This window comes from Hetaerina americana, unplaced genomic scaffold (genome assembly GCF_022747635.1).
Source record: "Hetaerina americana unplaced genomic scaffold, ioHetAmer1.1.p SCAF_6, whole genome shotgun sequence".
NCBI lineage: Eukaryota > Metazoa > Arthropoda > Insecta > Odonata > Calopterygidae > Hetaerina > Hetaerina americana.
Window position 1 is genome coordinate 26,179,263 of NW_027287205.1, and position 23,595 is coordinate 26,202,857.

At 34.3% G+C, this 23,595-nt stretch overlaps 1 protein-coding gene across 2 annotated transcripts in view; it reads right to left on the reverse strand.

Moving 5' to 3' along the window:
• LOC139695151 (zinc finger protein ubi-d4-like) overlaps window positions 1-23,595 on the reverse strand; it is a 47,504-nt gene that overhangs the window by 10,736 nt on the left and 13,173 nt on the right. Inside the window, exons 5-8 of one of the 2 annotated variants that reach the window (XM_071593801.1) lie at window positions 18,985-19,057; window positions 17,372-17,707; window positions 12,489-12,833; window positions 855-967 (exon numbers count right to left, since the gene is read on the reverse strand). In XM_071593801.1, the coding sequence (XP_071449902.1) occupies window positions 855-967; window positions 12,489-12,833; window positions 17,372-17,707; window positions 18,985-19,057 (867 nt within the window). The remainder of the gene's footprint in view (window positions 1-854; window positions 968-12,488; window positions 12,834-17,371; window positions 17,708-18,984; window positions 19,058-23,595) is intronic. The other variant, XM_071593802.1, reaches the window with a different exon arrangement.

Below are 23,595 nucleotides of genomic sequence, written 5' to 3' on the forward strand. Positions count from 1 at the left end.
AGACCACAATATATAAGAGCTGCTACCCTACCATAGTTAATCTCCAAGATTTCAGGAATCTCAGGGTAAAATGCAACAGTTTAAACTCGGAAATGTATTTTTAAGTAACCATGTTTTTTTTAAATTTTTGATTAACTAACAAATTAGTGATTAATTTCACAAGACTTTCATCCATTTATGATTTTTCTGGATGAAACAAGATATTTTTTCTAATTTTGCTCTCTTTCCACTGTTGATTCGTGCAAACAATTGTTTCCAGTATCACCTTCAAAGTGATGAAAGAAGTTCAGAAGGGAAGAAAGGTTGAGTCTGACATCTACAAGACATGGAATATGAGAAAATAGGACTATTCTAATATTCCAAATTTATGGGTGAGTCCTATAGCCCCCTCTTTTCCTCAAGTGGTTATTTCTGGTAAATAAGTAAGCAAAAGATGAAATAAATAAATTTTGCTTAAAAGTATGATTGTATGTGGATCCCTATACTAGTAACATTTCGTATCTATTAAATATTAGACAAATTTTCTCTTGCCTATTCAACTTCTTACATTCCCTTGAAAATGAAAGTGGTAGTGAAAAACTATTGCAGAATAACACAGCACCACAACAACAAGGCGGAGACACGATAAATTATTATATTGTGCACAACACATACTAATTACAAAACAAGAAATTCATGCATCTCCAACCATAACCACACAATGCCCCTGAGCTGTTCTGGACTGAACTGCATTGAATGCTTCATGACACACCAAGTTTGAACCATTTTAATGTGATTAATTTCAGTCACTTCATGAATTGCTCCTCGTGAGAATCACAATTAAGAGGTTGAGACAGAAGGACGGACAGACTTACATCATTGTCAGACATGCCACAGATGGAGCAGCACTTGCACTCAATACATTGCCAGCGATACTTTCTCACGGAGATGATCATGTTGGTTGTAAACTGAAGACAAGATGGGTGACCTATAACAGTAGGAAGAACAGGCAATGGTATTCACTGTAACTTTTGAGTTATAATGTTGGTTAGGCATCTCCATATTTACCAGCACCTCTGGGTATATAGGTGAGAATGACTCAAACAAAGGCTGTAAAAACCACTGCAGTATGCCATACACAAGTCTGAAAAAGACTTCAACAGAAGTTATCATCTTCCGAATTCAATGAAAACATTATTGACTTGAATGGATTCAAGTTTGAGTGAAAAAAATAAGATTACCATGAAATATGAATATAAAAATATGGCCAATTTTAATTATTAAATCTTTTAAATATTTTGAACTTGAAATCATTTGTAGCATGTGGCGATGTAATTTTATGAAGAAACTTGCGATTTTACTTGGCATGATACTGTTATACTGCACTGATATTAATGGTTGCACTTAGTTTCAAAATTGTAATTCTGAAGAAGACCAGTTAATAATGACGGCCATCACAAAATACTCCTTCATTTAACATACTTTTGCGGTTTACAAAGAGCAAACATAACTACAAAAAAAATGCACACAAACATACCACATGAATGAAATTTATACAGCAACAAAGCATGTATTTTGACATATTTTCATTTATTTTCAAAATAAATGCTAGAATTTGAAAAAAATATGGAAAATTCAAGGCTTGGGAAATGCCAAATGAGAGACTAGATGGCACATGATGATTTCTTGTAACAACTGAGCATTTCAGATTTTTTCATTACTAAGCATTTTTTACCAATCAAGCATTATTAAATTGCATTTCTTGAAAGTAAACCATCAAAATCACCACAAAATATTATTTTACTATATGCATAGAAAAAATATTCAACTACTACCAATGACAAATGCAATTTTTGGTCAGAAGGATATACATGTAAGTCAAATAGGAGTATTAACCAATTATGCATAAATTAAAACATTGTTGAAGAATAGCTTGCTCACATTCTTGCATAAGCAATGACGCGATGTAAAATGCCGATATGGCTATCATAGTCTCGCAGAATTGGTACTATTTTCCACAGACTGTAACATCACAATATCCATAGGTAGAACTTCAACCCTTGACCTTGGTTTACCCATTCCTCTAGTTGATCTAAAAAGCGTGCAATACTGAGAGACTGAATAAATCTGTGTTCAGGTACCTAATTACCAAAATCCTAGATCCCCATTGCATGGAGAGCGGTAAATGTTTTCTTCTGACTGGAAAGAGTGTAACCTTGTATCAGAAAATGAGGGAAGCTATGGATGTCTCTCGAATGTGTTTTTCTCATGAATGTTCTACTTCTTGCACATTTATTCAATGCCTATGCATGGTATTAATGAGAGATCGCACAGCATCAGCCATAATGTCCACTTGAGGACAAATTTAACTATGTGTTATATGATACCTAAACAACAGGTCATTGGTTCAATATTCTAACACATACAAATCACAGGTCTTTTAATTATCATACTTCACCATCACAAAGAAATCTGCTGGCTTAAAACTTGAACTTGTCTAACCAACTTGCTAAGTCAATGGTGAAAACTTAGAAAGAGAGATAACTTAAAGATTAATGAAAACTGACTTGGAAAGATGATAAAATGTCAGCAATACGTGTTTCTCCGATATATTCCTACACTGGTAAAAAAGCAGGTTTATCCCGAGAATATGAACTTTTTAACACCTTATAACCCAGAGTATGTTTAAGTTTTTTGTAAGCTTGCTACACATTGCCAAAACAAATGGTTAAATGAATATTTCTTACACTGATAACAAAAAGATCACAGCCTAACCTGGTCAAAACTAATGAATTCCATTAAACAGAATAACATAGGGATATTTAAATGTGGTTTTCCCTTTAATCAATCAGACCTATTTAATATACTAAACAAATTTCTCATGGTCTTTTCTTCAAATTTAACCTTTTGAACAACTTAATATTTTCCCCCCATGCAACAACATCCACTACCTTAATGCATTAGATGATATCTAGCAATGGAAAAATCAATTTTGGGATTGAAAATAAGTTCTTTTTTTTTTCTTGATTGGATAGGGTTAAATCCAAAGGTAAAAATTGCCTATAGAAGTTCTACACACTGAAATATTAGCTACACATTTTCGACGCATCAACTTAACTGTCAACCCTATGGTCACAGATTTGAGTCTTACTGAAAGCATAAGTGTTTTGTATACTCTGTTGATCCATTGCCTGGGATATTTGATGCAAACCAAGAGTTGATCAAAATTCCAGGGGAACATGGTACACCAGAGATGTCTGGAAAAAGTTTAATTCCCACAAGAACCAGGAAGTAGCCTAATATTATAGAAAGGAAACTATTTTTCTGACTTTTCCACATTTTACACTACAGTACAGACTGGTTTCAAAGGTAATAACTGATAGGCAGCATGAGAAAAAGGGAAAAAAACACCAAGAATAGTTTTGCTCCTATAATATGACACTATTCTAAAGAATTAAGCCCAACTCTATTATTTGGGAAGTCATTAATTAATTGCATTAAATATACAATGAGATGTACTATGAAAGAAGTAAATCAGAAGATCATAATTATTTCCTATAAATGGACAATTGACCTCATGTTTCTTCAATTGTAAATGGCAACCGTGTGAACTCTTGGTCTCCCACCTTTCATTGTCCCAGCAAGTACTAAATTTTTTTTAAATTCTCTCAACTATCAGGGTGAAAAGATGTCAAATTCATTGTATAATTGCATGATAAACCACAAAATATTTCCCATGATAAAATACACTTTCCAAATTGACCAGAAAAACAATTTTTTCGGGTTGTGATAAATAAAGGTGAAGCAGTCGGAAAATATAAAAAAAAAATGTTGTCAAAAGCAAAAGATTTCCATAAAGAGGCCAAAGAAGCACATATCCCACTTGACAAATAATGCATTGAAACCAGGGCAGATGTTTGCAATTGGCAGGATTAAACATTACATGATATCATGTGATTGACACCTTTACCATTCCTTTATCTTCAGTGCCCCACACCAGCAGACAAAGATTATTTTTTTAAGATTAATATGCACAATTACTGTGCTTTGGTATCCTATGAACTTGAAACTCTTGGAAGGTTATCAGTCACTTGGATTTGGACTAGTTTTATCAAGGTTTTAACCAGGTAAAACTTTCAGCTCTGATGATTTTTTGTGGATAATCTCCAGTCTTAGGGCCAGAGAACTTACTAACAATCCAAAGAAACACAACTCATTGGTTGACCAGATCTTCAAGCACTTCGCAGGAATTACAATTATGTGAATGTTAAATAATTAGTGCCCAAATGTGTTAAATTTGAAAAAATGCAACATGTAAGACCACAACATTTTTTGAAAAGCATATTAAAGTAAAATTGGTTACATGCAAATTTTATAGTAAGTATGGCGTTCTTTCACAATTTGTACTAGAGTAACACATTTCAGTAGTGGTATTTTTAAGTAAATAAGAGAAGTATGGAAATAGTGTAGAAAATTCAGATCCAAATACTTATTTTATGCACTATTTTATAAGCTGTATTCTTAGAATTTCACAAAATATATAGGCTAAGAAATAATACCTTGTTTCGATGCTAAGCCATGATATCGGCATTATTTTCTGAATATTGACAAGGCTTGGGGAGATATCTTCAATGAATCATTTTCATTAATCAGTGGCAAAAATCTGGTCTATCTATTAAGGTGCATTTTATCATAAAAATACATTTATAGCTTCAATCATAATGCAATACTATATAAATCAGCAAAAATTAAGTTTTATACTTTTTGATATTCATTAAACAAATTTCATACAGCAAAAGAGAACAGAAAGTGGAGTGTTCCAAATACTTTTAGTTTATCTCTTACATTGACCAAAATATGACAAAATATAATTACTCCCTCAAGGGTGACCAGGACAAAGAAAAAATGTTTCTTATACATTGTATTGTAAAACGAGAATGAACCTGCCCTCAATACAGCGCTTTTAAATAATCCTGTTGCAATGAAAACACTTATAAAACACTCCTGAAAGGGATGCAAGCTGAGAAATGGAGCATAAGTCTACTTCACACTTCCGTGCATGCCATGAATTCATCAGAATGCCGGTAACCTATGACTGGTCACGAAGATAACTCAAAATCAATTTTACCACCAGATAGTCCAAATCCTTCCCTTTAGGGGATTTTAAGTTCTCTTCTCATCATGCTCTCCCTCAAGTCACCCTGTGAAAAAGCCAAGCAGCTCCCAAAAAAAAGCACCAATCTTTCGGAGGAATTTGGCAAATGCCATCAGTAGCCTTTGCTGGTGCAAACCCACCTTATTTTCTTTTTTCTTTATAGGTGTTTGATTATGAGCCACCTGAATAGGATTGGTCAAAGTGGGGTTGTGCCGAAGAACAGTGACTTTTCCAAGTTGTTTCAAGTGAATTATTTTTGTCCAGGATAACAAAAACAACAACATAACTAAGCCATTGACATACTAACCAACAACGGCCATGATTAACTTTTTGAAAATGATGATGAGTTTTAGTGTTGGAAAAATTGCTCACAACAGTTGCCACTTGGACTTCCATGTGAAGAACAGCTCTCTGGTCATTAAGCTCATACTCCAACCTGTCTCTCTTTCACTGGTCCTCGGCACATTTAATGATTAATTAACCATTATAAATGAGACATTCCAAGGGTTGGAGTGAATGAATGTTTTTTATTACAAGGATTATCTCATAAAATTTTTATGATTGGAATGAAAGGAGAACTTATAAAAGCAACAAATGTTTCCTTCCAGATTTTTTAAAAATATTACAACATACTAAATGCTCTCTCTCTCTCTCTACAGCTCTGAAAAAATGTTATTTTTGTGCAACATATAAAGGATACACACAACTATTTCTTTGATTATACAAAATACAGCCCATTTTGAAAACCAGTGAGTAGGGTGGGTAAACTATGTGTACGCTTATATATATTTATATGTATGCATTATATATAATTAGTGATAGGGCAGGGAACACCATCCTGCTAACTTTACGTAACAGGATTACTTGGAAAGGAAACACTGTTCTTCAGCACGCAACGCAAAGAGCGGCAAAGTATGCGTGCACCACCAAAATGTTTCCACAGAGACTGTTTTCACATGGATGTCGGTTGTTTAGTCAACTGTATGTGGCAATGGATTAAAAAGCCTACTCTTGGAATGACAACATGCTTTACACACAGAGCTTCTGCTCTGCATACATACATACATACATATAACAATGAATGCATTTGCTCATACTGCCTCACACATTAGCATCACAGCGGCATTTTGCAGAACTCTGCCACTTTCACTTTTGGCACCATGGTGTGGATATGGGACAATCTGAGCGAGGATGCAATCCCCTCAAAAAAATCACATCAAACAGATCACAAAGACTGCATTAAAAAAACCACAAAGTATGTAAGAACTTATCGTTTTCTCCAACACATTTGTGGCAATGACACAAACACATCCATTAAAAAAAGAACTAAATATAATTGTAACCACAAAGAAAAATTCATTTGCTGGCTCATGTGTATAACAAGGTCTTGATTGTGCAACCATTATTATTATACTGTAGGATGGCCAAGTAGGCATTAGACTTTTATATACTGATAAAGTGAAGTGACAGGGGTTTACTCCGCTAATAATGGGATAAGTCTCACATTGGAATTAACCTTAAATAAAACAATAACTGATATGCAAATCAAATGAAACAACTGTGGATGTGGAAAACATGCAAACATATCATCATTTCACAAAGGCATGTAACTGTCACAAATGTTCTGTTGGTTAGCAAAAAAAAGAATTAACTGTACACCCAGCAAAATGCTCAAATCGAACAAGATGCAACATGTGCAATTATTTAAAAAAAATGAAAGCTTATAAAATGAGCACTTGTTAGATCTAACTTATGGACTTGGACTAGTATAAAATTCACAAAGAAAAAAAAATTCAATTCATCTCGGCTAGATATCATTAATGGATGCGGTTAAATATGTATAGGGCAAACTTCAGTGTGGCATGAGTAAATGATGTTAAAGACAATATTTTGACACAAGCAAGCTACAATTCATATGGCAAATGTAAATAAAAACAAAATATTTATATGCTGGGAAGAAAGAAAAACAATGATTACAACACTTTTAATGATTGCATCTGTACCCTGATTGGGGTTTTTTTTTATCGGGCAGGCATTATTACTGCCTGCAGTCAACAGCCAGGTAAGACTTGTACTTTTCTCAGAAGTACAAATATAACAAAATGAGATATCTTAATATTTCTAGCAGACAAGAGTAGATGCTTCGATTTTCCAAGAATAAGTCATTCCTTGAAAAATCGCAATCTTCCCAACATTTACATTTCTGCTCATACATTTCCTTCACTTTCAGAGTAAAAAAAAGAATCATTTCATTAAGCATTCAGAGTATTTTAAAAAATACCAAAACAAGTATATAATTTAGGATGACTCTTATTCACTACTCTCATTTCTGTACGACAATTCTTTCTCAAAGCCAAGTCACATACAAATTAGTTTTCACAATCGAAATATATACATATAATCAACTTCCATCAGGTTCCTTATCATACATATTACTTTCATCATTTAATTAGAAAATCACACCTACAATACGCTGCAAAGTCATTATAAAAAAGAAAATTAAGGCCATGATTACTTTATGATAACAAGCCAACCACATCACTCATTCACAAGTGTGATTTTCTAAACATTCAAGTTATTCACTTTTACAACTGGAGGCATCACAAGACTGAAAAGTACAACCCACTCACTCCCATTTCTTTTAACAGAGACAAACAATCTTAAGTGCTAACAGGTCCCATACAAAGAGAAAAATGTGTATATACAATGTTTGCATAACTATTCCAGTGTTACATGGTTTCAGTAGCTGATCCGACCAACTAACACTTTTAGATTTTCATCATCCAAAGGATTGATTTTTGCTCGACTCATTACATCTAGAACTTCTACTAAATGATGTTCAAGGTCAATCGTTAAAACATAACCAATTCTCAGGCATCCAAAACCAATGAATCATGATTTTTTAGCATTTGCAGATTTACACAACCACCCACAAAAACATACGCACATGATACTGGCACTTATATGGATATGAGTTTTTTTTGTAGATATGAGATACCTAAATGATAAAAACCAAAAATAATTAAGATATAAGGAAATTATTCAAGGGAAATAGAGAATATGATGATACTTTTACTGATGAAACAAAGCTATGCAAATACTAATGATAAATTCAGTACCTTTATATGACATAACATAATAGATAGGATTGGGGACACTTCAGAGATTTTGAACTTGACATTTTTAAACTTGGACCTCTCCTAAATTGACAGGTGAATTATTTAACACAATATCAGCGCCTCGGATGTTAACTGAGCTATTTAAAAAAATGGAAACCGATAATTTTATGGATGAAAATGATGTTAATTTATCAACTGTCTAAACTCTCACAAAAAATTTATAACAAACATCCTAGGACCCAACCAATCCAAGGTCAAAAACTCTAAAAATAAGTATATAAATCAATTTCAAAAGAAACCTGTACATTATTATGCACAATGTATCACAGAACCAATTCTTTGAATAGGAACTGGCATCAAAACCAAAATTTAACGCGAAAAAAATGAATTAGTCATTGATAATTGAGCTTTTCAGAAAGAAAAAACTCAATCCAAATTATGTGTGGGGGGGAAAAAATTACATTAAAAATGGAGGTGAACTTTTCGGAGTTGTTTGAAGTACAAACATTATGATGGAAGACTGGAGAAGAAGCAGTCTAAAACTTTTCATGCCAAAATTACATTGGCAGGAACTACAAAATAGCACAATGATTTATATCAGCACCCATCATTTTGTGTAGTAAAAATAAGTGCACACTGTTCCCCAAATAACCAATCATAACAATAGCATATGACTACTAACATCTCCTATTTTTACTTTAACAATAAAATTAACCAATGACATTGACCTATTATGGTCATCAGAATAACCGCTATCGATAAAAGACCATTGATCTGAATGAGTAGAATAAAAAATCATTGTTTTCACATCACATGTGCTGGTTTCCCCGAACAGTTGAACACCTTTCTCTCTCTCTTTGTAAGCAAATAATATTAGGGAAATCCTTTGTAATGTGACAAAATGAGTTGATATCACTCTCTAGCAAATGATCACAGCACACTTATTTATGGAATTAAAGGCTTGTTAACTTTTCCGACAATTTTCACAAATTTTTGCATGGTAGATGAAGCCTTTGAAGGATTTCATGATTTCTTAAAAAATGACTTGGTGAATGACAAGGAACCATTAGATAAGATTCTATAATACAGGCAGTCATTCAAGGGCTATCGATTAGTTATCCAAATATTGGACGCATCATTAGTTTCTCCCAGAGAATAGGCAGTCATTAAATCCATTTTCATTCAGAAAACAGATATCACCTTTCAATGATTTATATATAGTAGCCCATAAAAGTCAACATGAAGTTATTTTCACTTAAAAACCCAAAGATATAATTTTTAACTCTATAAGGAAAGACTAGAAAAAAGTCACAAAATTTCTCAAAAACAGCCAAGGCAGTCTTGTTTCAAATGGAAATTTGAACAACTTAAACACAAACACTAAGGTTAAATATTAATATACTTTTCATTGTTTTTATATTCAATATTCCAACATTGCCATTGTCAATATATATGTATATATAGATATATATATATATTTTTTAAATATATTTATTACTAAACTGTATTTCTAAAATTGCTTTTAATAGGTGCACGTTGAAAGTTACTGTTAACCTCTTGCAAGCCTACAATTTACCGCAAAATTTCCACATATTCTTTCAAAGTTTGCATCAACCAAGAAATTAACAAACTTATGGAGGAGGAAACATCTCCACATGCCACTTTAAGAGATGGACTTATTCCAGAGCTAAGCTTCTCTGGTTGTTTCAAGTAGTACAAGCTGACAGAGGTGGGATGTGAAATAAAACATTTAACTGAAAATTACTCGAGCATTTTAAATGCTCAGTACAATAAGTGCACATAAAACAACCATTGCAGTTCACGACTGCCTTTTCATAATGCTATAAATATATTGCATGCTGATATTAAAAGTGATAAATAAGGATTGATAATAGGTTGGAGTGCTTTAAGCCATGTTTCTACTACCGAATGACTCCAGCATTAATGTGCACAATGCCTAGATAGCACCCAGAGCAATTCTAAATGGAAAAATGCTTCCCTCTAGGAACTTTAACTATGCCAAAACTACAATAAAATTTATTTTGGACAAGGAAGAAACAGAAACAACAGACTAGAATAAATGTTAAAATGAGTTAACATGACAGCCAGTATATATCATAACAATTTCAACATAATTTTGATACTAAATCAGAAGAATAAATAATAAATCAAATGTTTAGAGTGATTTCACTAAACTTAAAAAAAACTGCTTTAAATACACGTTGTAAAATGTCCAACTTTCACAACTTGACCAAAACAAAATTACCTTGAACATATAATTATAAATTTAAACTCAAGCATTTCTCTCTGTTTTCAAGATTATTAACTGATTTCTTAACACTTAGAATACCAAGGTAAACAAAGTTTAATGCAAGCAATTACTTTTCCAGCACATTCTAATACTTGAAAAAGTACTGATAACTAAATGTAATTTTTAAATGTTAACAAAAAACGTTATTGAACGAAAGTGTTCCAATGGGTATACCCAACAGAATGTATTTATTAATCAAGGCATTCATTCCTGTGACAAACATTCAGGAATCATGCTGGTTGGGATAATAAGACAAGAAGTTTTAACTTTAAAACTCTTTGTTTGCCAACCAGCTGAAAAAATGTCACAACAAAAGCCAGGCCCTCTTCTACCATAAAAACCACACATTAAACAGTACATTGTACTTCCTAGGTTAATAAAAAATTCATATTTATGCCATTAACTTCAGTCTCATTATTAAACATTTTCAAATTAATTAAATTACACCTCAAAATTCAAAACCCTAAATATTTTGTACCTTATGAATGCTTTCGGTTAGATCCCTAGTTAGAAAACTCCCAAGGATATTTCACTCAGCAAAACTGGATTCCTTGAATTTACTTGCCTCTTACTGGCCTACAGAGACAGTTGAAGCATATCAAAACACTCATTACTTATTAGAAGAGTTTTTGTTAACCCAGTGATTTAAATTAAGAATTATAGACACTGAAAAATTCTATGAAGGAATTCTCATCCCTAACAGATCATGATTACTTTTGAACAAATTAACCTAACTGCCATTGATACAAGGGTGGCAAAATCAATATAATCAGATCAGATCTTTCTTTCAACAAAATTGAACAAGAGCAAGGAAATTATGCATTTAGCACTCAAATGAGTAAACAAGTGTACTGAATTAGAAGAATAAAACCTTCTTTGATTCTTATAATTGTTCTTTCACACTTTTTTGCTCTTATTATATTATCTGAACACTTAGGTTGGAAAAAGGAGACGACTCATCACAAATCCAGGAATTTTCAATTTCCTGTACATACTTGACGTTTTTGGTCCCTAGATTGAATGTAGTTGGTGAAAAAAGTTATGTTTCTCAAAGAATACTGCAATGCTGCTTTTTTTTAATAATGATTATCCCAAAGTCAAACCAAAATCCAAAATGGTTTGTAAAATTTCCTGGGACAGCTTAAAGTCTTGACTGAAACTTATGTACTTGTACAAAACTGAACATTACAATTAGATTTAAGTGCGGACTAAGACAACACAAACGAGAAGCTGTTCCCTAGCTATTCCTTTACATAGTGGCAATTAACAATAATTAAAATGACATGCAACAACGATCAAGGCAAGCAAATCATAAAATTAGTGGAATTGGTAGTATTTCAAAGAAAGCTTACATTGGCTAGTCACTTGATATTGCTATTATTATCACATACATGTAGCTTGAGACATGGTCAGCGGTAATCACTGGAACGTAAGAGCAAATATTGAAATAACTCTTAAAATGTTTATCCCGTTCCTGCAATTGATCTTATAATCACAAATCCTAAAGGAATTACAGCCTGAGGGCTTGACTTTTTAATTTCCACCCAACTTCTTGGTACTCTAAGAGTTAAGAAGGGAACAATTTACCAACTTTGCAAACTTTGTGCATGAAATGTAAACAATGACAGCGGTACCACCAAAATGCATCGAAATGCTGCACCGTCTGTGTGAGAGATGTGGAGATGAACGTCCCGCAGAGTGAGTTTGAGAGGAATCAAAGCACCAGCGGATGACATAACAATAACACCGTTGTTGATGGCAGCAACTGAGTCGCTCATTCATTCACTCTGCCATCAGTGTCCTTTTGCCTTTCGTCCCCTTGTTGATTGAGCCACCACTGATCCCTGTAACCTTGTGATAGAAGCACCCTCTCTCCTCCCTGCTGCACATCCACCCCTTTTTCGCCTGCGGTACTTCCTCTTACCTGAACGACCACAGTCGGAGCATGAAACCAGCTCCTCTGGACGTCCCGTCTTCTTATTCTCTGTTGCGTCTCCTAGGCAGAAGTCACAGTACGGGGAGGGCTGGGCTCTTTCCTTCTCTTCTGATAGACTCATACCCGTGCCTGATGCATTTGAGCCAATGGGATTCGATGACACGGCTGATCCCCCATCCGCACCTTTCCGACGCTTCTTCTCCGTAGGCGGAGCCTCCTCTGAACCAGATGCCGAACTGTTCGACGCCTGCCCCGCAGAACTTCCAGACGACACAGAGTTCTGAATTTGCTGCTGTGAGGCCTGGGAACCGTGGCGGCCACGACGTGTCGAACCTACCGATTGAACAAATACAAAAATCACCAAAAACAACTCACCCATTACTTATCAGATTAATCATTTTGACAGTGAGGCATAGATATTAGAAAATATGCATATTACAGCACTTATAACGTAACTGACAATGTTAATAGTAATGATACATTAACACTACTAACAATCTATGAACTAAATAGGCAAGACACTAATTAAATACAATCTAAGCATCCTATGTGGCATGCAATTTAATAAGGATACAATAATACACAAAAGATGCAAAGAATGAGTTTCTGCGGATAACATCATGCAACTATAATCACACTGATAACAAAAGAAAAGCAGTGGAAATCAAAAAGAAGCATTCCTCACACATAAACTTCACAATGGCTAAAAGGCACCAAATTGGTATCGTCAGATCTATGTAACAAATTATGAATAAACTCGTTTCATCCTTTACGGAACATTGCAGCGATAATAAAGCAATACCCAACATCTGATGACATCTTGCTAAAACATAAAAAAAAATACTCCAGTCATAGTGAACTAGTGACATAAAGGCAGCTGCATTGTTGAGTATTTTAAATACCTAGAATAAACAAGGAATTTAATTGGCAGACAATTGGGAAAATTCACATAATCATGTAGTAATCAGGTTGCAATTTACCACTACTAATCGTGAGCATTATAATATATGTGCTAATAGGTGAACAAACACAGAGCCGATACAAAAAGAACCTTTTCCAACTCTATTTACACTACCTGACAAACAATTGGCCCCAAAAAGTACGCCCAAAAGCCATTTAGTATTAATTTTGTACACAATGAAACTTTAACACATCATCTGGAAATTAAAAACCTGAATTTTCAAAACTTCGTCCAGTGTTTAAGTTGTATAATTATAACAGCAATGAATAATGTTTCAACAATATGACACTTTATAATACACATAAACATGTATACATAAGGCATGAGAAAGAGGATATGGAGAAGGATTCTGTTAAGTTTCATTTTTGCAAACACATTGCTTGGTTTTGAGGGGTCAAGTGAAGGGAAGTTAAAAGTAACGGTTGAAGAACTACTTTCATCTGAATGTGTATCATAGAATGGTCACATAACATTTGTAATGACCATTCCACTCACATGGAGCATCAAAAATAAAATAGTTCTTAAAACAAGTGGATGCTATCATTTACAGAGGCGGTAATGTAATGAAACTAACATAGCTTTTGAATTCATCTACACCTGATGATACTTGCTGTAATGTAAGAGTAATGCTAATCCACAAAATGTTTTACTGTGAGCCAAATTTGTTCGCTACCTTTGTAAAAAGAGTATGCTTATACTAGTATTCCAGCCTCTTTTGTTCTTTCGTATGTAATCCAATTAAAGACTTCTTCTTTCAGAGAGCAAAATGCATTGGATCGGGGATGCCAAATTAGTTAAATCCATTTTCGACCTATGGTGATATCATTAATAAAATATGGCGGCTTTCAATACTGCCGTGGAAAATACAAAAACAAATACTACAAAATATAAAAATGCTTTAGAATATTCTTCAATTTCTTTCAATGCTACAGAAATCATTATTAAGATTTTACTATTTACCATAATAGAGAACTTACTTTGAATAACAATCTAACCACCTCAATTAGGGCAAAAGTAGAATACTTAGCATTTTCCTACAACTCTAAATTATTCAACCACTTCATCTTTGGCTTTTTTGGGAATTCAAAATTTTCTTTCGAGCACAGAATCATCATAATGTTAAAATAGTTTTGTCGTCCAAATAAAAGTAAAAGTGTGTTGAAATTAAATGCATTTACAAATGAGTTCATGACCTAATAGCCATGATGACGTTTGTATCATACGTCCAGTAATTCATTCGTTCTTCTAAATTAATCACTTAATTTAAATTTTCAGAAGTGAGACTTCACTAATACTTGAAAGTCTAAGGTTAGTTTTAAATTAATTCACACATTTCCTGCAACAAAGCAGTACCAGCATTATAGTTTCCTGATCAAATAAGCAATTTCCCTTATTTGATGATCTATCACTATTAAAATCAGAATGCAATAGCTTTGAGAGGCCTCATTAAAATACACAATATTTTACTATCACATTTACCCAGAAATAGTTCACCTTAAATTTAATATACCCCTATAATATTTGTCCATATTTATAACATCATTTGTTATACTTAACCAAACAAACAAAGAAGGCTATTTTATTTCACACTATCTCACCAATTAGCTTATTTGTATTGTCTAATTGTAAGTGTCCAGTCCCTTCAATGTAAACTCATTAAATTAATTACAGCTTTCCTGTGGACTAATAAATAATTGCAAATGTATCATCAATTGTTTAAGTTAAAACTAAGGTTATGTATGAACTTTAGGAGACATTTAGTTTATATTAATGCAGTCCATTACGTGTTTAATATAAACTCAACATAAAGTAGAATTTACACAAAAAGAATTCTCTAAAACAGCAGTAAGAGCATTTCAATCTGTTTCATGGCGTGAGTGTATACCAGTGATGGGATAAATTATTCCTTATTAGTGCAAACAAAAACAAATAACTGAATGATTAAAAATCACTATTAGCTCTGCACAAAATCATGATGGAATTGGTAGATTTTTGATTTATACAGCCAGAAAGAAATATATACAGATAGAGGGTAACTGACCAAGGGAAATGAAAATGTCCCAAATGCCTTAAAAAGAGTACCTAATTTAGTATTTAAGTTCTTCATTTAATTTACATAGAACTTATGTGTAGCAAATACAAGAATGTCTAGCCATCAATTCATTCTCCCCTTTCAGTAATGCTACAAGTAGAATCATGGGTCACCAATTTGAGCAATTTTATAGAACAGTGATGGCCATAAATATATGTATTAAGGCAATTACATTTGATATTGTATATTCATAATAATTAATGAAGGCTTGCAATTGAAATACTAAGAAATTTCTAATGCACTTTCACGCTAAATTATAAGATTAATGCTCAAGTTTACTGTAGTTAAAAAAAACCATAAATTCTTATGTAAAATCGTAAATACAGAATGGCTAACTTTTAATGGTGTAAATTATTGGTCTTGACTGACCATGAATAACCATTACAATCCGCAATATAATTCAAGAGGTTCAACTCAAAATTACACACCCTCACAAGAGCTTATATTAATTTGCATATATTTAGTCGCAAGGTTAACTATAATAATTGTAGCAAGGCCTTCATAATTATTATGCAATTTAAAAGCTTTGGCAAATCAATGTTGACAAAATAATTTTTTGATTGATCTAAACATAACCATAAGGGATTGATGAATAACAATACCTTTTAACGCAATATCGAATATCAACTCTCATTTGATCTAGTTCTGAAAGAGGAAAATTCAGCCCAAACAAAACAATAGCATTGCTGCTTGAGAAAATGTGCCCCTTTTACAAACCCTGGTCAACAAAGATGCCTTTTAAAATTCGTGCTGAAATATTCATGAGGGTAAACACTGTATAAAAGAGCTCATTTTGCTCCTAGAAGCTGCATTAATATTTTGCTTATCAAAGTAAATTTGAACATGAGTAGCAAACACTAAAATAATTAAAATTATTGCGGTCATACTGAATTAAATGACTGTGACTAAAAATATATAAATTTTACCAAAAATGTAACTATAATTTATATCTAATTGCACCAAAATATGAAATATAATACCGCAAATATTACCAGAAAATGTTTCATTGGTATATACATCTTAGATATCATAAAAATTCGCATTCAATATGCTCAATGATACACTTCAGCCTAGGACCTTATTATCTTAAGGGAAAAGGAAGCAAATAGAAGCCATAACTAAAGATCACAAAATAAAATATTATACTAGCATTTACAATTAATGATGAAGTATCCTAATAAGAGAGACCTAAAGTAATCAATATTATTTGAAATGTTTAATACATAGAGGGCAATAAGCTTATCATCTGCAAATGGTGCAGCAAGTAGTCAGTCTTCTCCATATTAGAGAAATTTTCCACTAATACAGAAATACATAAATAATGCAACAATCAAAACTCTAAACACATTAATGCTAGTGTGTATGCAAAAAATAACAATATATAAATACCAAACCACTAACAAAAAAAATGTTAAAAAATTAAAGAGAAGGAACAAAAAACATATATAGCACATCAGAGACATGACCACAATAACAAGCAACACAGGCATCTTCTTTAAAAAAAAAAGCAGTTAATTTTACTCACAACATAATCAAGATACTTCACTTCAGAAAACAACACACAATGCCCTCTTTGCATAAGTATAATTATGCATGGGAGACCAAAATAAGGGGTTTTAATTTTAATTGAAACTGACATTAACTTCTAACTCTCTTCTCACTCTCTTTCCCACTCTTTAATTTCCTGTACTCCCTATATCTTTGCCTTATCTTTCAAGGGGGTGATAATAAGCACAGTGCTCCACTTTGAAAGAAGAGCACCATGCAAACCAGGGTGCTTAGGGGAGGTGAGAAAACTGTCCCGGAACGTCTTCGAACCTGCTGCTCCACTAGAGCTGGTGCCGGTTGGTGTGTGCTCCCCGCCACTGCTCCCAGTCATATCCCCTGCACCCCGAGATGATTTTGGCGTTGACGGTGTTGTGGATGTGACTGGTGCTCCAGAACCACCCACAGCACTTCCTCCAGAGCCCCCACCTCCAACTGGACCTTCCACGCTGCTCACTGAAGCACCAGGGGAGCCACCAGTGCTTGTGTTGCCACCACCAACACCCCCTGTTGACATGACACTGCTCTCCTCCTCGTCATCACGGTCCTTGTGTGAGTGGGTGTAGTGGTAAGTCAGGCCGGGCCTTGTCTTGTACCTTGCGCCGCACACTGAAACAGTACACTCGGATGAGGAGAAGAGAGGGTGGCCTTGTGGGAGGAGCGCAAGTAGGGTTCTTTGGTGGTAGGGTTAGAGGGAGGCAGGGAACTGTGAGGGGAGAAAAGGATTTGGGAAATGATAAAAAGCCAAGACATGGTTAGTCAACCGTGACAAATGACTCTCTTTATGCAGGAATGGAGATGTTAGTCACGACACAGTGAAAATGCAGCTGCAGCAGTGGTGTATCTATCGTGCACGTGGATAAGGCCCAAAGACGCTAGGTGGTTTATAAGAAAGCTGTGTGGAACAATCTTCACACAATAAAAAAAAATCAGCAGCTGTACAACACTAGCTAGTCAAATTCCTTGGGTATAAAAATACACAGTGAGCAAAAAAATCAATGAAATTTTGGACGTAAAAGTATAAAGAATCCAGCACCCACCTGTAAAATTAAAATTGACTGCTTTAAAAATATAACCAAGAAAATTTTATCACTCTAGAGCTATTAAAATGTTTACTGTTAACTTAGCCAGATAAGCAAATAAGGTTGCTGAATAATAATACTATTTATGTAAATAGGTATCAGCTTAACCATAACTAAAATATCATTGGTGAGTGTCCCTTAACCGATGGATGACTAATTAAAAGAGATTAAAAGCAGTGTATGCCAAACCTTTGGATAGTGACAACTGCAAACCAAAGCAGTGTATTCATAAAATCGATTTTAACACACTTTTTGCTTCATCGCTTCAAAGAAGCAAACATATACAGCAACATAAGTATATAAAAAAATATTATTTTTTGGTTGAAACAACTTACATTAAATAAACATAGAAATTAAAAATATGACCGCACTAATGCATTAATACAATATGCTCCATTGGTAAGACAATCTAACAGGTAGCACAAGAGGGCCATTTAATATGTATTAAACAGTCTACAGGGAATAAGATACATTTAGATGCAAGAGGTTATATAATAATACTCTACAAAAGATAAAGATCCATCACCACTGACATATGCATTAATAATATCCATCACTACCATTGGCAACATTCATAGTATGTATGCCAACAAGGCTTAAGCAATATCAGCTTGATGTGCAAGGGAAAAGTTATAAAGTTTGTAGAGGGAAAGAAGAGCAATTGGGTGGAACATATCCAAGGCATCCAGAGTTAGTAGAAGCATGGTTCATGTTATTGGACTGCTCATAACTTTTAACTAAGGTTCATCAGTCAAAGGGAACTGAATCTATCATTCAATCAGCAACAGAGTGTTATCTACTTACGTTCACAGGAAAAGGGCTTCTCAGCATCGGTTGATGCATCATAATTGGCTTTCTTTCGTCCCCTCCCTCCGCCCTGGAACAAGAGAACATTTATACTGACACTGATATGCAAACATTATGACTAGATAATATGCATTATAATTTGGGGTGTGCAAAGAATTAACAATGAAGTTTGATGATATCGACAAAATTTAACTTAAGTATATTATGAGGATGGTTTTTCGAATAGCCCAAGCAAAACTGGAGATGTCACAAATACTGGTCAATATCAGAGCCATTTTCTGTTACCAGCATCTCTTGAAGGAACACACATAAAGTTTCAGCCAGATTGGACTAATAATCCTGTTATTTAGTGCTTGTTTGAACAGAGCAAGGGCATTGATTGATGAAAATGGATGAAAGAGAATTGTTTGTTGATAAAAAATTATTTCATAAAATTCAAATCACCTGGGGAGACTTAAAGAGAAACTTGAAAGATCCACACTGCTCCCGGGAATTACCTTTGCATTGGTTTATTGTTTGACAACTGTTTTACCCCCCAGTCCTGGAGGCATCTTCAGGTTGACCTTAAGACCCCTTCGGGACTGGGGACTAAACAGTTGTCTAACAATCAACTTATGCTACGGTAATTCTTGGAAGGAGCATGGATCCTTCATCAGATAGACCTTGCGGAAATCTTAGGATTTAAAAGAAACTTGATAATCACAAAGGTGAATCTGAACTTTCGATTAGAATGGTTTACAAGTGTTTTAAAAATTATGGGAGAAGCCACACAAGCAAACTTTGCTGAACAGTCTGGATTATTATTATTATTACTTTTTATTTGCCCAGAGATCACAATACAAAATTACCAGGTGGGTGATGTATGTACATGATATAAGGCACGTCAAAGAGGAGCAAAGACACAGGCTCAGTTAAGATACATAAAAGAAATGATGCTCATAGTTACATAAATGTTTGGTACAAACCCATGAACATTGGCTGTAACATGCACATGCAATATCGAATTCAGAAAAATCATTGATCATTAACATGAATCAGACCAAGACCATTGCTAGAAACTATAAGTATGAACTTACTGGTTGGGAATATAGTTGAGATATTCATCAACTGAGTAAAACATATTGCGCTGTAGATATCTTTTTAATTTATGCCTGAATACAGCAGTTCCCTTTGTATCCTTGATACTTTTGGGTAGTTTGTTATATAATCTGATGCCCATTTCATTGGGTCCTAATTGCAATGCTTTAGTTCTTATATTCCCATAATGGAAGTCATTCCTGCCTCTGGTGTAATGATGATGATAGGCAGAGTTAAGAGAACAGTTGCCGATGTTATTTTTTATTTATAGAATTAAAAACATAATGTAGATGCATGGGAGTGGTAGCAAATTTAATTCACGGAAAATAGGCCTTGATGGAGCATTGTGAGGTTTCCTGGTGATGATTCTAATAGCTTTCTTTTGCATTTTAAAGATGGTTTGAGAGATAGCAGCTGACCCCCATGCCATGCTGAGGTTACTAGTTTAGAATTAATTGATAAAATTTTTGATATGGTGACACGAATGAAGGTGCCCAAGACTCTCAATACTTTCAAGTGAACAGTATGTAGTATTTTACATCAACAATTGGACATAAGAAAGTTTCCAGTAAGATGGACTTAGCAATACCACATAGTTGACCAAAAATGATAATAAGTTCATGTGAACTATTCTAAGGCTGATTTATTCAATAAAATCTACAGGTCATTTCATCACTATGGCTTAATCATCGATATATGACAAGAAATATGTCCAAGATTGGCCCATCAAAAAGCCCTTTTCCAACATTTGGCTCCATTAAACTAATTACTGTTCTCCAATTGGAAAATACAGCTAGGAGTGGGAAGGAGATTTTATTAAAATAAGGTGATGTGGTAAAAAAGATACCATTTTAAGAGTTTGACAAAACACATTAGTATGAAAGGAGTCTTAGAGGAAACATAAAAATTATTAAGCCTAAAAAATTAAATAATTCTCATTTTTGTATAAACTTTTGCAAGCACACCAGTGCGTATGAAGTAGTAATATACTATATACTAAAATACTGCACTTAGTTAAATTTCCCTTAGGGGTGAGGGAATTGTATAGACGCCAAAGGAAACTCGGGTTTTCCTATTACGAGGGTTGCTATTTATATTTTCAGCCTAAAAATGAAAAGACACTAATTTATTGTTGAAAATGGCTTTATTGTTTTTTGAAGTATTCTCCATGGTAATCAATATACTTTTACATGAGCTCGAACCAATTTTTGTAACGCTCTTTTCATGCCGACTGAGGTACCTCTAAAACATGGATTTTGAATGAATCAATCGCTTCTTCAGGTGCCAAAAAATGTGGCCACGCAATTTTTTCTTGCTAAGAGGGAATAAAAAGATGTCATTTGGTGCTAATTGAGGGCTGTATGGAGGATGACCCATCAATTCAATGTTTTGGCCAGTCAAATAGGTAGTTGTTTCAGCCGATCAGTGAGAGTTTGCATTGTCATCATGAAGAATGATTCTTCATTGCTGCTCCTTTTTCCATATTACATGAAGCACTTCTGGCTAACAAATTCTAGTGAACCATTCAGAATTCACAGTCTACGTTGCTCTAACGATACGGCTGCCAGTTACTCCAAAGAAACAGGTAATCATTTGCTTCGTGAGCATTTTGCTTCGAGCATGAGCTTCGTGCGTGAACCATTTTGTCGGATTTGGCTTGTCTTGGAAGACCCATACAGTGGATTGCTTTTTTGTTTGGGGCTCATACGCATAGATCCAAGATTCGTCACGTGTAGAAGTGATACACAGCTTTTGATGCACTGGGATTGTATTTGTTGAGCATTTTTTTGCATCAATTAACACGAGCATCTTTTTGAGGTTTTGTCAAATTACTCATGAACAAATTTTTTCTACAGCTAGATGTTCATGCAATATCTTATTGATGCTCATCATACTATTCCCCAAGGATGCCTCAATCTCAGGATAAGTCACATAAAGATCTTCCTTCAACATTTCTTGCAAAGTGTCAATGTTTTCTGGCACAACTGATTTTGGACGAACTTCACGACTTTCGAAACTGAGTGAATGGAGGAATTCGTTATACCAGCATTTCACAGCGGCAAAGGATGAGGCTTAATCGCCAAAAGTGGAAGTAAGTTGATCGATGCACTCCTTGTCTTGATAATCCAAGTCATAAAAGATCATCGCACGAAAGAGTTCACGAATTAAATCATTTTTGGGTTGAGACAAAATTTTCGAGTCACTGAAAACAACACAAGTCAGAATGGAAGATGTGGAGCTATTGGCTGTTAAAGAAATAATCTAAAAGGAGTTCTTCGTAATTATTTTTATTGGCCTTAGGATCTTCTTCCTTGAGATTATTTCTTTAACAGCCAATAGCTCCACATCTTCCACACACCCCCCGACCTGAACACCCACTTGACTTTGGACGGTGCCTGAGCACATTCCTCTTCTTAGTTCAAGTGCCCTATTTGATTTTCTCCCCGTTGATGGTCACCTGTGTGACCGAAATACCGGTATAGGAGTTCTTCGTAATTATTTTTATTGGCCTTAGGATCTTCTTCCTTGAGATTAACACAAGTCAGGATCAAACAACAAAATGTTCTGAAGAAAGTTAGTGTTAAAAGGGTCAAAGTTTCAGCAGTAAACGTCAGATAGCACCTATAGCCCTTAGTATTGTCAAGGCTCAATATATAAATAGCAACCCTCGTAATTACAGACATGTATATCGACACTCGAAATGATCATCAACTGTGAAATCATTCAACTGATTTACGAGGGTAATCCCAGAAGTACCCGACCAAACAAGTGTTTTCAAGGCTCAACAAATAAGTAGCAAACCTCCTGATGTGATATGCTCAACCGCGTATAGGCAATATATATTGAGTGTTCTGTCACAATCCTACAAATGTTATGATATCATAAATCAATGGCGGTCTCAATTGCAAAAAGACCTTTATAGGAAAATCACACTATGAAAAGTTAAGACATTAATGCACAAATAAATCCATGAGATTGCCAAGATATTCCTTTAACGAACAACTGCTCAATTCATGGATGGAACATGGAATTCTTCCAAAGACCCAAGAATATTGCAAAATAATACGTGCACAGAAAATACGCTGTACTAGCAAAAAGGTTTCACCTAATTAGAGATATCAAATGTCTACCTTTTTTCAGGACTAGAATTGGGTGACAGTCATTTTTAGTTATTCACAGGAGCCTTCATGATGCTCCACTGTATTTTCAACATTCCCCGATAACATATTTTAGAAAAAAATATCATTCCAACTCATTACAAAGGAATGTATTTGCCATTTTAGAAATGTGAAGAAAAATGTAGTTCATTGAATGCCCCCATACTTTATCAATAAATAGTTAATTACGTAGAAGTAGTAGTTTTAAGGGAGGCGACTGAGAGCTGAGGTCATTTGCACCATTAGGGATGAGCAGGAAAGTATGAAGGGTGAGGAGAAACCCTAGAAGGGCATTAGCTTAATCTACTTGAAAGGCACCAAGGGGTCAACAGCAGCCCAGTCCCATTCGATGGATGGCATACTCACTCACAGT